This window comes from Penicillium nucicola, assembly GCF_028828085.1.
Source record: "Penicillium nucicola strain IBT 29836 chromosome Unknown utg000001l, whole genome shotgun sequence".
In the NCBI taxonomy this organism is placed as follows: domain Eukaryota; kingdom Fungi; phylum Ascomycota; class Eurotiomycetes; order Eurotiales; family Aspergillaceae; genus Penicillium; species Penicillium nucicola.
Window position 1 is genome coordinate 666,405 of NW_026643125.1, and position 13,232 is coordinate 679,636.

The 13,232-nt window shown below is 48.5% G+C and overlaps 5 protein-coding genes across 5 annotated transcripts; 2 read left to right on the forward strand and 3 right to left on the reverse strand.

The window, feature by feature from the left end:
* Positions 1-432: 432 nt before the first annotated feature.
* N7511_000263 (uncharacterized protein) lies at positions 433-1,179 on the reverse strand (the record flags this gene model as incomplete). Its single annotated transcript, XM_057122688.1, has 4 exons — positions 433-564; positions 619-735; positions 794-919; positions 994-1,179. The coding sequence occupies 4 exons, from the start codon at positions 1,177-1,179 to the stop codon at positions 433-435; spliced, it is 561 nt and encodes a 186-aa protein (XP_056988421.1).
* A 1,058-nt stretch (positions 1,180-2,237) lies between these two features.
* On the forward strand, positions 2,238-4,813 carry N7511_000264 (uncharacterized protein; the record flags this gene model as incomplete). Its single annotated transcript, XM_057122689.1, has 7 exons — positions 2,238-2,402; positions 2,482-2,594; positions 2,645-3,490; positions 3,548-3,634; positions 3,689-3,984; positions 4,047-4,548; positions 4,624-4,813. 7 exons carry the CDS (start codon positions 2,238-2,240, stop codon positions 4,811-4,813), a joined length of 2,199 nt encoding a protein of 732 aa, XP_056988422.1.
* Positions 4,814-5,173: 360 nt separating this feature from the next.
* Positions 5,174-8,196, reverse strand: N7511_000265 (vacuolar protein sorting protein DigA; the record flags this gene model as incomplete). Its single annotated transcript, XM_057122690.1, has 3 exons — positions 5,174-5,258; positions 5,318-7,907; positions 7,980-8,196. The coding sequence occupies 3 exons, from the start codon at positions 8,194-8,196 to the stop codon at positions 5,174-5,176; spliced, it is 2,892 nt and encodes a 963-aa protein (XP_056988423.1).
* A 347-nt stretch (positions 8,197-8,543) lies between these two features.
* Positions 8,544-11,108, reverse strand: N7511_000266 (ubiquitin C-terminal hydrolase family protein; the record flags this gene model as incomplete). Its single annotated transcript, XM_057122691.1, has 5 exons — positions 8,544-9,649; positions 9,703-10,384; positions 10,450-10,818; positions 10,879-10,965; positions 11,037-11,108. The coding sequence occupies 5 exons, from the start codon at positions 11,106-11,108 to the stop codon at positions 8,544-8,546; spliced, it is 2,316 nt and encodes a 771-aa protein (XP_056988424.1).
* A 763-nt stretch (positions 11,109-11,871) lies between these two features.
* Positions 11,872-13,099, forward strand: N7511_000267 (mitochondrial 54S ribosomal protein uL5m; the record flags this gene model as incomplete). Its single annotated transcript, XM_057122692.1, has 3 exons — positions 11,872-12,122; positions 12,229-12,921; positions 12,976-13,099. The coding sequence occupies 3 exons, from the start codon at positions 11,872-11,874 to the stop codon at positions 13,097-13,099; spliced, it is 1,068 nt and encodes a 355-aa protein (XP_056988425.1).
* Positions 13,100-13,232: the final 133 nt, after the last annotated feature.

Sequence of the window (13,232 nt, forward strand, 5' to 3'; positions counted from 1 at the left end):
CACGGAAGGGGTCCAATAGTCATGAAATGAAACGAAACTATAGATTGTAGGCCCCCATTTTTGGTCCACTTGGGGCAATCTTGTTCAGTTGCACAGGCACCAAGTGGGCCTTGTAGGGTTCACCGAATTTTCCCCTGAAAATTGACGATCTGATCAAGCATCGTCAATCGGCAATCTAGAAGTCCCGATCTATTTATGCGATGATGAAATGACCGTGTGGAAAGGAGTATTCTTGATCCGAATGCTCTACGCGAATTTGTTGAAGTAAACAGAAGATTTCAAATAGAGATAGTTAAGACGCAGAATAATCGATTTGAAAAAAACTAATTGAGTTTCGCCTGAATGAGCCAAAGAAAAAGGATGCCTGAGAAAATGTGCCAATCTTCAAGGGCTCAAGTCTGACAGTTAGGAAGGTGATTAGGTATTAGCCGCTTAAAGGGAAGCCTTGGAGGGATCAAGGGCCATAGCAGCGTCACGAATGGAGACGCGGATAGCCTGGTTATCCAAGGAGAGAGAATCCTCGCAGTATGTCAGGGACTTCTGGCCAACATCGGAGAAGAATTTCTATTGGCAATCAGTAAACAACGTGGAGAATAGATTGGCATTCAGGCAACGTACGTTAGTCTCGTCGTTAACGACCATGAGACCGTGACGGACCTGGGCACGCTCAGTCTTGTTGAAAAGGTCGGCGTGGTTAACAAAGCCAGCGTTGAGATCGATACCGCTCAGAGCCATCTACAACAGTGTCAGTTTACCTCTCTACTATAAGATTTTGCAAGAGCTGAAGACTTACGCTGTGGTAGCTCTGACAGAGAATCAACTGGGTAGTGTCAGGGATGGTGGCAGCAGCGGGCTGGGTCTTGTTGGCAAGGTCATTCGATTCTTCGGAGACAATGCTCAGGTAGGAGTTAACGACTCCCTGTTGGAAAGCAGAGCAATTAATTAGCGTCTTTCACCAGAAACGAGAGACAGTAGGCTCAAAAAGCTACTCACGCTGGATGTAAGGTTTCCAGCATTGTTAACCAGAGCGTTCAAGAAAAGACCGGTCTTCTGATAGCCAAGGTCAAGCTGGACGAGGCGCGTCTGAATAGAGGGAGCGATGTCTGTAGCGTTTTCAGAGGCAGCAACCGAGGCAGAGAGAGCCATGCAGGTGGCGAGAGCAATGTTTTTGAACTGCATTGTGATAATAATGGAAAGATTGTATAGGTGAGGTAAAGGACCGACGGAGGTTGCAAAGGTATTGTTTTGCCCAAAGTCCAGGACATACAGTCCTTTTATATGTCCCAGGAGATAAAACAAGATGATCTCAATCCACTAAACCAGTGGATCTGGCAATCAACTATGCTATGGGTCTTTAGTTATCCCAGATTGATTTGTCTATCGTAGCTATGTAAGCTTTCTCCGAGCTTCAATGCTGATCTCTCCACCTGTTTCCCGTCCTGCAATACCAAAGTGGATATAGGCGTCTTATTGGAAAGAAGTCTGGATTAAGATCGTCGCAGACTTGCTCGGGATCTACAAGTGAGATCTGGGAGATCTCGAAGAGAAGAATACTTGGTACACTCAAGGTACAAGAGAATGATGTATGGAGACAAGCAGGCATTCGTCTGACCCTAGACCTACTTCCGGCGAGTTTTATCCCAGGTAAAATAGAACATATCAAATGTTAAAATCTCAACTAATAAGCATTGTTAGCAAATAGTCGACTTAATAAGAGCAGTGCAGCATATGTCTTATCAGTAAGCGCATACAGACCCAAACACGAAAGACAAGGTAAGCTGTTGTCACACTCAGCCTGCATCTCGGTTCTACTAGGTTTTTGTATACCACTGAGAGACTCACCAAGAATCTCAAAAAAGGAAACAATGCGTATTAATCATTCTTTTCGTAAAAATTGCCAAGTCGTGAGCTACATTATCTTGCCCATATGTTCCGAACAGCATGCGGGTCGCTTGGATACTATTCACGCCGGACTGGATCATTGGCCTTGATGCAGAGAATATGATCCCACGACATATGCATCTATTGTCTACTATGAACAAGATCTTCACCGAATTCGAAAACCTCCTGAACCCCATAACTACCTTAACTGACAACAGTGATGATTCATAGCAAAACGGGCTCTGATTGGACGGACCCTGTCAAAAACCCACCCCGATAAAAAAAACGACCGCCTCAATATCAAACTCTCAGGATGCCGGGATAAACCACGAGAAGCCCATTCTCGATGATGCAAAATGAGCAAGCGGTCGCTCGAGGAGTTCAGGGGAGGTGCGCAACGATCGCCCGACCCCGAAACCAATGGCCTACTGCCTATTCATGACCTGCTCTCGCCAGGCGAGGAGGAGAACGGGCAGTCTTCCGGACCGACCAAGAAGCCTAGAAACTTCATTGCCACAGTTGTAAGTGATATGAATGTCTTAGTTGCCCCGGTTTATGGCGCGACCGAGCTCTCCGGACCTCGCTAACGCTCGTTCCAAGGCGTGTGAGACATGTCGTCTGAAGAAGACGCGATGCGATGAATCACGGCCCAGATGTGGGCTTTGTAAGTCGCTCGGCCTGGAGTGTGTTTACAATGAGCGTAAATCATCCAAGTGAGTCGTTCCAATGTTGGTTTGGACTTTCAATTGCTCATACAGCCCAGACGCGACCAATCCCTTACTATGATCATGAGTACTCTGCATCGTCTAGAAACAAAATTAGAAAATATCCCCACATCCATCTTGAGCGATATGCAGTCTTTTCGGAGCCAGAGTCGTACTCCTGCCGATGGATTGAATGCGCAAACATCGCCTGCTGTCATCGACGGCAACCAGACATCCATGCTGGCCGCCATGGGAGACAACTTCACTCCCGCCGCCGCAGGGGATAGCGATGATTTTGAATTTGAAGAAAATCAAACAAAGCCTGATGCGGCTGGTCGAATTTCTATCTCTTTCAGTCAACATGGAGTTATTCTGTGGCCCGGAGCCCGGCAAATTCTACCCAAACAATTACTTGCTGCCTATGAGCTGCTTGGGAAGAACTATGTCATTGAATTGGAATCAGCACGACCTCCACTTCCAATCTTTACAAGTCATTATCCTCTCCAGGCGGGAGAACATTGGCTAGAGGAGCTTCCACTGGCAATGATCAGAGGCCTGGCAGATGCGTTCTTTAGTGTTTTCAACCCATCCACCCCTATCATGGACAAAGGCTTCTTCTTTTCCTTTACTCTTGGCTCGGCTATTGAAAGTGGCTTCGGCTATAGTTTGGAAAGCTGTCTTGTTCTCAATGTGCTAGCACTGGGATGTCTTGCTGTACTGGCCTCTCAAGAAGGAAACTATCCTTTGCCAGGAACCCGGAGTCATCAATTTGAACCACCTGAATGGATCAATGTGGTATATGAAGAACAACCTGGACTGCGTTTCTTCAACGAGGCTCGTCGACGTATTGGTTTCTTGATGTGCGACAATGACATCCAGAGCTGTCAATTTTACCTCCTCTCCTCGTGCGTACTCACAACGAAATCTACAACAAGTACAAGCTTGATACTGACATTCAACAGCGTATATTATAGTCAAATTCCCCGTCCAATGGACTCTTGGGCAATGCTTCATCGTGCGGCTACATGCTGTCTGTCAATGCTGACCAAGTAAGCCGTTCCCATACATCTTATTCGACGATGATGATTCTAACCAGTGCATAGTCATGATGTGAATTTCGACGGATGGGAAGGTGACATGAAATCCCGCGTGTATTGGAATTGCCTGATGAACGAAACAATCCTTGTGCAAGAGCTACACCTCCCGTCAAGCGGCCTTTCGCGCCTTGAAGAACAAGTTCCGATCCCAAAATTCATCGGCTTTGAAACAACAGGCTACGCTGCTACCCGCTACAACTCTTCAAACGTGGTTGACGACTCATACTTCCAATATCACTTCCTGGCCCAGGTAGCCCACCGCATTATTCTCACCCGCATCCGCCATTCACTATACTTCTATTGTAAGCACCACAGCCCTATCCCTAAAGCCCAACATTTACTGATGCTCGAATGCCACTACCAGCCGACTCAGGATCTTTCCCTCTTCCTGCTGTAAACGCAGAACTCAATCACCAACTCGAACAATGGCGCACCAATCTCCCAACCGCAATTCAATTCTCAAATCCAGCCACAAACAACCACACAAATGCAAATACCCCCTACTCCTCACATAACACACCAGCCGACCATTCCTCCATACATCCCTCGCCCGGCTCAACGGCATCCCCAATCCCAAACCAAACCCAACTGTCCTCTCCAAGGCCCAGAGTCACCGACCCAAACCGCCCCCTCTCGCCTGCCGTAGCAGTGACAGACGCAATGCTGAAAGGCCGCTACATGATCGCCCGTTTCCATATCGGTCGGCCATATCTATACAAGGCCCTCCGGAACCCAGCTCTCCTTACAGACGAAGACTTCGAGCAGGTAAAGAGCGGTCTACTGAATGCAATGGACTGGCCCATCTCCCAGGGTATTTTCCGGAAGATGAAGAGTTGCATCCCGATTAGGTTTGCGTTTTGTTCGCAGTGAGTGTTTGTTTCCTGATTACATTCTTATGTATCTGTTAGCTCTTCTTTACTAATGCTGGTTAATCTGCTCAGGTTCTTTGGTCAGATACTTCTCTATTACTGCATTGCTCACTCGCCTAGCCCTCGTCTCCGTGATACTCTGCCTGGGGGTTGGGAACGCTGGGTTGGAGAGATGCTGGGCTTTTTGGAGGATTGTGCTGTGCATAGTCCGGCTGTTGCCCAGGACCTGGAGCTTTTGCGGTCTTTGTGGCCTGAGCATTAATTTTCCTTCTCTTTGTGTTTCTACAGGAGTAAATGGTTTTCTGTGATATAGTATCTTTTCTTTCTCCTATTGTATTTTCGGGGCTTGCCTGTTTGCCTGGAGTTGGTAATTCGGCGTTATGCTTAATGTCATTCTTACTATGTCTTACCTCTTAACGTATAGAGAATCAAGATTTGGGTTTGAATAAACTCGGTACAGCGATCCATGTCTATATACGAGGACTAAGCCTCACGTAGCAATTGCTTGCGACAGAGCAGGGTATTGCGAAAAGAACAGAAAGGAACAAAGAGTATCCCAACAAAAAGGCGTCTATCCATAGCCCCAAGAATCAGACCACAACTACTACGGGAACAGATAATATCACAGGGTCCACTCATCAGCTGTCTCAGAGTCTGCAATGAAGGGTTTATCAATCTGTTTGATGGCATGATCGCCGCAGAGAATACTGTAAATAACATGGTCAGTAAAATAGACATGAAAGTATATGGAAGGCTTAGCACATACCAAGCTTCAGCGACCAGCGAGTCTAGCTCTTTGACAATGTCCTCACGACGAGAGGAAGTGACATCGCCATTACTAAGTTGGGCCTGCAGATCCCGGATATACTTCTTCTTCCCGCCAGCACCATCCAGAACCTCCTTGCCAAGGCAGTCACTGTGGAAAGCATGTTGGCATGGGAAGACAAAGAATTGACGACTGAGGACAGGCAGCGAGCAAATCCAACATTTCTCGCCCGGCTCGACGATTGCATAGCGAGTATCTAGGCCAGCAATCTCACCCCGGATTTGACGGGCTGTTTGGGCCGAGTTGTCCATCTCCTGACGCAGGGCATCGATGTGACGGGAGTAATCTTCCAAAGCAGTGCAGATCTCATCCTTGAAGTCGTCAATGACGACAAAGTCAGGGAAGAAGGGAATCAGATCTTCAATGCGAAGAAGCTCGCATCGACGCAGGAACTCAATGGCGTCTTTGATACCTGTGCCTGGTTGTCGAATCTTCTTTTCCGCGACTAGGAGCCACAATTTTTTGCGAAGTTTGTCGTTGCCCTCTGGGCGGTCGGCGACGATTGCAGCCAATTCGATGTCATTGTGCTCCAGAGATAGTTCAACGGCCTGTAAATACTGACCCATTGTGCTGTAGATGTGGATGCATGACTGAACTCGTTGGTTTTGAATGCAGAGTCGGAGCGCAAAGTCTGCATCATAAGAAGGGGGCGAGGATGGTTGCGATTGAAGATAAGTGAGCAGACCAGCCTCGGATGCCGAGGGGCTGGACGCATGGATTGAAATGAGGGTATTGTGGACCGCTGCGGATGGGTTGGGGTGGTTGACAATGATGAAGTTCAGATAACGGACAGCCTGGTTCTGACTGAGGGAGGCGACACTGGCTGATTTGTTGTAGTTTAGCAGAGCGGGTATCAGTCTTTCAGGATCAAGGTCCGTTTGGCGCATCAAGATATCGACCAGGTCTGTAGGCTTGTGTGTCATGAGCACACTGCTGTATTTGTAGAACACATCGTTGTCACTTTGACGTTGAAGGACCTTTAAAGCTTCGAGCCATTTCTCGCGCTGAATCCAATACGATAGAACATAGTTGTAGTCACTCGTAGCGGTTGCGAAGAAGAGAAGCTCCTCCTCGCGGCCATGGCTACTAATGATATCGTATACTGTTTTCCTGTCCAAGTCGGCGCTGTGGCTGTTGACAAATCCTTGGAATTCGGCCCGGACGCTGCCAAGCTGATCCTTGATTTCTCCAGTACTTGTTCCTTCTGTCAACTCAGCCTTGGTGGCGATGTTGTCGTCAAGCGAGTTCAATTTGGACATGAACAATTCGACAAGCCAGCTCGCGACCATGATTCTTTGCATGGCAGAGGCTTTCTTGTATGTTGCCAGCTGGGAGAGGAGGTAGTTTCGCAGAGCGTCATGCTCCTTGTGATCAATCATGGTAAGACAGACCTCTTCAAAGCCTTTGCTACTCTTGCCCCATACTTTGGCAGCTTCGAAGAAGTTGCCTTTTTCTGCCAAAAAGTCACCCGAGGCAGTCATCACAGCATCGCGCTGTACAGAACCTCGGGCATACTGAAGAGCTTCGTCAAACTTCTGCTCCTTCAGGAATATCTTCCAAACATCTCGGTCTTCGTCGCCTGCCACAACCTCGAAAATGTCCTTGGTAGTGAAGAGCCAATGTGTGTTCTTCGTAAGATCAGTCAAGAGTCCCAGCGCACTTTGTCCAGGCTCCAGCACCGTCTGGTTATATACAACTTCTTGACTGAGACGGTTGACGGCGACTACTTTGCCTCCAACAAGCGCCAATACATGCCACTGTGACAGAGTCATTGCTGAAATAGGGTCTTGGATCAACTTCCGACCTCCCCGCGGTGATTCCGAGGCAGGGAAAAGCGACCGGGCAAGCATGTGGGAATCCTTAAATGGAGTTTCTGAAGAAAGTTCGCCATGGAAGATTCCTTCAGAGCTAAGCCACGCAAATTCCCTTTCTACATATCCTTCGGCCTGATGGCTTTCTGATATAGCAGGAGAAATCACTAAAGAAGATGGCGCAGAGCCGGAGGGTTTCTGAGCCTCATATATCAAAGGGGTCTCGCGCTGGAACAGCTCCGAGTACACAGAACCGCCACTGTCTCTTCCGTGTTTCGAGGCTCCTGTCCGCCCAGTGAAGTGTAATAATTTCCCATAGGTTGCGACAAGGACCCTTCTGTGATCAGGCTTAAAAAAAACCGGCTCCACCGAGATTCCAGTCACCGCGGAGGCATCTGGTGCCTGGAAGACTGGGGTGGTGTACTTCTCCTCACGTCGGTAATTGGATGGCTCGATATAAGTTTCGTAGACATTGCCATCCGTGGCACCGAGGAGAATCTCACGGGTGGATGCAGTTGGTAGAGACGGATTCCAGGCAATACTTTCAATTGATACACCTTTCAATCGTTGCAGGGGTTTCGGTTGTCGCGACGGTGACTGGGCATGAAGATAGTAATTTTCACCGAGAGTCGTGGTGATAATCAAATGCGACGCGGAAGGGTCAAGGAACATGCGCCGGATGACTCCAATTTCGGAAGATTTCTTGGGGAGATCGATGTCTGTAGTTCACGAGCACAGTTAGCTAAGCTGTTGTGGCTAGCATTTGCTGCGGGGAAGATTCGGAGGCTTACCTTCGACATCTTCAGGGGAGTCAAGATCAATTCGGAGAATGCGGTTGGTTGATAGAGCCAGCACAAGCACATTGTTCGCGACCTGCGCTGCCACAAAGTCCGCGGCGATGTTGAAGGCTAGCTGCACCCGCTCAACGTCGAACATGGGGAGGGAGGAGCTCGGTGTCTCCATTAAGTTGTTGGGAGCAACATAACTGCTGGATCCGTCCAGCGCCATGATGCGCTAGCTGTAGCAGCGCTATATCATGCCGATCGAGCAAGAGTTGAGGCAGGTCAAGGCTGCGCGTTGGTGCGAGACGGAGATAGACTTGGGGTCCGAGGAATGCGGAGGCTAGGATTGATGGCCTGAGGCCAACAATCGCTGCCCTACTTCGTCTACAACAACTGAATCTTCAACCCGACACATAGTATTACAATTCATGATGAGGCATATATTTATATTGGATCTCCAAGTGCATATTACAAACACTTCGCACAATGCATTGTGGGGTATCATCATATGTAACATGCAATAGCTGGACAGGGTATCTAGAAGAAAGGAAATCGTGACATCCCCGACCTGGCTCACATAACCATACATTCCCGGTCCGGTCTCTTGCTCTTTTCCTTGGATTTCTCCTTGGACTTGCCCTTGTTTCGTTCCCGATCTTTTGTTCGTCCTCTTCCTTGCTTCTCCTTCTCATAAGCGCCTGACCCAAGCTTCATCTCGTCCATTGCTTCGTCAATGTCCAATGCAGACTCGTCTGTTTCGCCTTCCTCGTTGAATCCATCATTGCTAATTTTGTCTCGGCTAAGACGCCCAGCAAACCGCGAGAAGGTAGCGCTGATTCTGTTTTCGCCGGTTTGACTGCCAGCGCGGCTTCCAGGATTGCTTCTAGTTGTTCGGGATCCACGACGAGAGAATGACCGCCAGTTATTTGTGCCCTCTTCTTCCATAGGTGCCAATCTAGGCGATGATGATGGAATAGAAGTCGGCTGAAGACCGTTTGGATTACTGTTTTCCGAGAACGCCACACTGGAGCGCCTTGGAGGATTGGCGAAAGTCGGGGTGCCAACTTCAGGGGGTCCAGTAACTTCAACACTTGGTCGATCGGGAGCTATGTCATCGGTGAAATCTAGTTGATCGCCCAAGGTACTGCCATCTGACGCCCGAGAGGATGGCGCAGGCGGAAGATTGACGGCGGATGGATCCTCGGAAATCGGAAGAATTTGATAAAACAAGAGATAAGGAGATTCGGTTTTCAGTGCTTGATCAATGTCAACCAGGGTCACCCGTTCTGCTGCAAGATCGTCGAAGCGCATCCAATGTTTTGAGGTCTCTGAAGGATCAGAGCCAGATGTGGCAAGGGAGTCGGAATTAGGGGAGCTAGTGCCCCGGACGATTGCGATGTAGTGCCCTGAGTCAACCGAATCGCCTCTATGGCAGACTAAAGCCTGTAGGGAAAGTTTAAAGTTGCCATATATAGGAGCATTTGCATCCAAATTATCGTCCTGGATAAAGTGAGGCAGACCAATCTCGGTAGGAATATCGATATGTGTATTGAGTCTGACGGCCTTGCCATTTGGCAAGACTGAATAGCGCTTGAGACACATTCCAAGGATGGGCCGCTTGGAAGAAAAGTGCGCTGCAACTTGCGCATCATTTGTGGGAGTATTGTCCGTGTACCATGCTAATTACCTGGTGAGTTCAAGTTTTATGTTGAGAGCACGAGGGGAATCTTACGTATCAAGCTGAAAAATTGCCATGCAGGCATCATCACTTCCTTCTTGTAGACTCCCCTGCGGGGTTGTCCTTCCGGGATGGGGGATTTCTCGTTTTCGTTATTTGTATCATCAGAATTTGTTTCTTCGCTCGATTCTGGGAAGAAGCGCTCTTGGACAATGCTAGCACGTCGACCAGGAGTTCGAGATGAGTCGAGGGCTTCAGTGAACTCAGTAAATGATGACCACGGGGTAGCCCTTTCAGGTTGCGGAGTATGAGAAGGCTGGGGTGAGAGCGTAGGTGTAGTCTCAATCTCGATCGCCTCAACATGTGTAGTGGAGCCCTTGGATATGGAAGCAGAATCCATTGATCGGATTGATGTAGCTGTGTTACGTCGTTCCATGTGTCGTTTTACTTCAATCCTATTATTGAAATAGGCTTCCAGGCAATCTTCCAAAGTAAGGGATTGCTCTCCATCAGTTGGTTCCGGTGGAATGGCAACTTCTAGAAGCCTTTCGTTGATGAATTTATGATCGTCGCTCTCGTCCTCTTTGCCGGTGTGGAAGATGTCCATCTTCAGAGTCAAGAGTGGGAGCTCAAGCTTCTCAGTGATGAATGTAAACGCTTCTGATGTATCTTGTTGACGAAGATTGGCAGCATCTTCCCATCCGCATTCTGCCAGAGCATCTTGTAAATGTTTCGTCTAAAAATCCATGTAAGTATCGACCCATACGTAGAAAAGAAAGACTACGGATCAGAATGACATACCATATCAGTTGTAATAAGCTTTCCTGATCGCAGAAGATTCACCCATAATCTCAGCAGAACTGCAAGCTTTCGACGCGGCTCATCACTAAATGATTTGTAGAGAATGGCTTCGAAACAATCAAGCCGCGCGAACATGGCGAATAACAAAGCATCCAGGTAGCATGTCACACCAGCACGATTCTCTGCTCCTAGAAGCTTTGTGTTGGGTGTGTAGGTCCTGATGATGCCTTCGATAGAATCTTCCAGCAGAAGAAGTAGACTGAATGCCTTTTCTGTATCTCCTTGAGTAGCTTGTAATGCATAACTTATATGTTCTTCCTCTAATGCAGTGATACCGAGCTGTTTAATTCGCTGGACAAGGGCTTTGACCTATTTAAAAGGTGAAGTCATTAGCTGTATGCGCGCTGACCGTTTGCGACCAAGTCATACCTTCTTGTCATGTTCCTGATTATCCTCGAGTTTGGTTTCTGACTTGAAAAAGTTCTGGAATAGTGGTCGCGAGAGAAGGTGGGACGCCTAGAAAGCCTCAGACATTAGCCGACATGTCATCGTATAGATTAAAGCTTTAAGCTGCTGTAGGCAAGTACCTCTTCTTTGTTCTGCTTGTGCAACTTGTGGTGTCGGTCGCGACGAGTCAAGAATCGATGGATCCCACTCATTATGGCTGTAGGCAGTTCAGGTTCAAGATCGCCGGCTTTCTAGATCGAATGGAAAAATGCCGAAGTGAGAGAACTGAGAGGCGACATGTGGGGGATCAAGACACCATGGAGACCGGAGACCAGGAGCTTAATCAAGGCGGCAAGATTTCTGAAATGCGCAAGAACACATCATAAGCTAAGATCTGCTGACAGGGAGGAGGCAAATGGGTCAATGGGGACTAAATCGAAGATGAAGCTCACATGGTGATCTGCGGGGCAGAGATCCAAGTGGTAATTTAAATTACGGTTGGGAACCGGAGTGTTGTATTTCCGAGTACTGTATAATTTGCAAGTTGCATGCGTCAAGCTTGAAGTCAAGTGAAGTGATGGTGAAATCTTATATGTTTAGATTTTCAGCTGGTATACTGTAGCTAAATTGTGCCCTAATTAGCACTGAGTCACTGCTCTAGGCAGATACAATACTTTTGTGCGGCCGTAAGGGTTTGTTGGAGGTCTTTTAAGGGCAGCAACTGTTGCATAACTACAATATGTTATACTTGAAAGCGCCAGTTATGGGGTTTTATGAGTATTATAACGTTAGTGGCTATACAGAAACACAGACTACATAGACACGCCACGTATGTTCATTTTGCCCGTCATGATATCGAATTGTGGCGCCTAGTAAACCAGGCGCCATACAATCGAGTCACGTGCAGGCATGCGCAAACAATTTTTGGTAGGGTCCGGGATGGTCACCAGTTCAACAACACCAATAAATCACAAAATGGCTGCCAGGGAACCATCTAGGCTCCTATCAAGGGCATTGCCCAGGGCCTCAGTACCCTCGATCCGTCCTCAGGGCTTTTTATCGCGCCGCAATGTCTCCGATGAGGCCCCGTCGCGGCGTCTGTCGGACCACTTCAGCGAGCTGGAATCAGCGTCGTCTCTGTCGACAACTGTCCCTGACAGTGCAGCACAATCATTCGATCCCGTTGCACGAGCAAAGGCTCGCAAGACTCAGCTCCCCCGTGGTCGGTACGACAACCCAACATTATCTCAAGTCATGCGCATCTGCGGACACGACAACCATATTGAATCCTGCCATAAACAAGCGGCAACTAACCTTGAATTCTTCAATCAGTTATCAATTCCGCTCCCCCAAGTACAACCGTGGTCCCCTTCACCCTCATCAACCGCCACCTGCCTCCGATCCCTCCTCCCGTCTGTTCGTCCCAGGCCCCTTCTCCGCTCCCCGAGCCGAGCAGACCTACGACTCGACCGTCGCCTCGGACATCATGAGTCTTTGTTACGTCCACACACCACCCGGCTTCACGCCTCCCCCGAAAGCACCCCGTCTCCGCGAATGGGACGACAGTTCCCCTTACCACAAGAACCGTGTGCTCCGCGGTCCCCGTGGTGGTGATGTTCTCCGCCTCCTTCGCAAGCCGATCAAGTTCAACAACATTCCCGAAATTGAGCGCATCACAATCCACAGCTACGTCAACAAGGCCGCCACTGAGAACTCGTCTTGGCTGCACGTGGCCGGTATCGCTGTCCAGGCTATCTCCAACGTTCGTGTTCAGACTTTCAAGTCCAAGACCAGCGTTGCTAACTGGGGTATTGTTCCCGGTCGTGACTCTGTTGCCGTCAAGGCTGAGCTGTACGGCGAGAACATGTACCACTTCCTGGGAAAGCTGGTTGATGTTGTCTTGCCCCGTATCAAAGACTGGGAAGGTGTCAAGGGTAGCAGCGGAGACAGCAGTGGAAACATCACGTTCGGTATGGAACCGGAAAATGTTGCCCTGTTCCCTGAGATCGAGGTCAACTATGATATGTAAGTGTAGGCCACGTTCTATATTGGTTGGTCAGAGCTAATCGTTCCTTGCAGGTACCCTCCCAAGATGATCCCAGGTTGCCACATTACCCTCCACACTACCGCCAGAACCGACAAGGATGCCCGTCTCCTCCTGAGCGCTATGGGTATTCCCTTCTACGGAAAGATCGTTAACTAAGGTAGTTTTACATCTGGCGACATCTTTTGGCTTCTTATTATATCTCCACTTGGATGCTCTTTGATATCCAGCATGTAACTTTAGAAACGACCTGCATAATGGTCATTGTGATTATCCGAAATCGTGTACTATC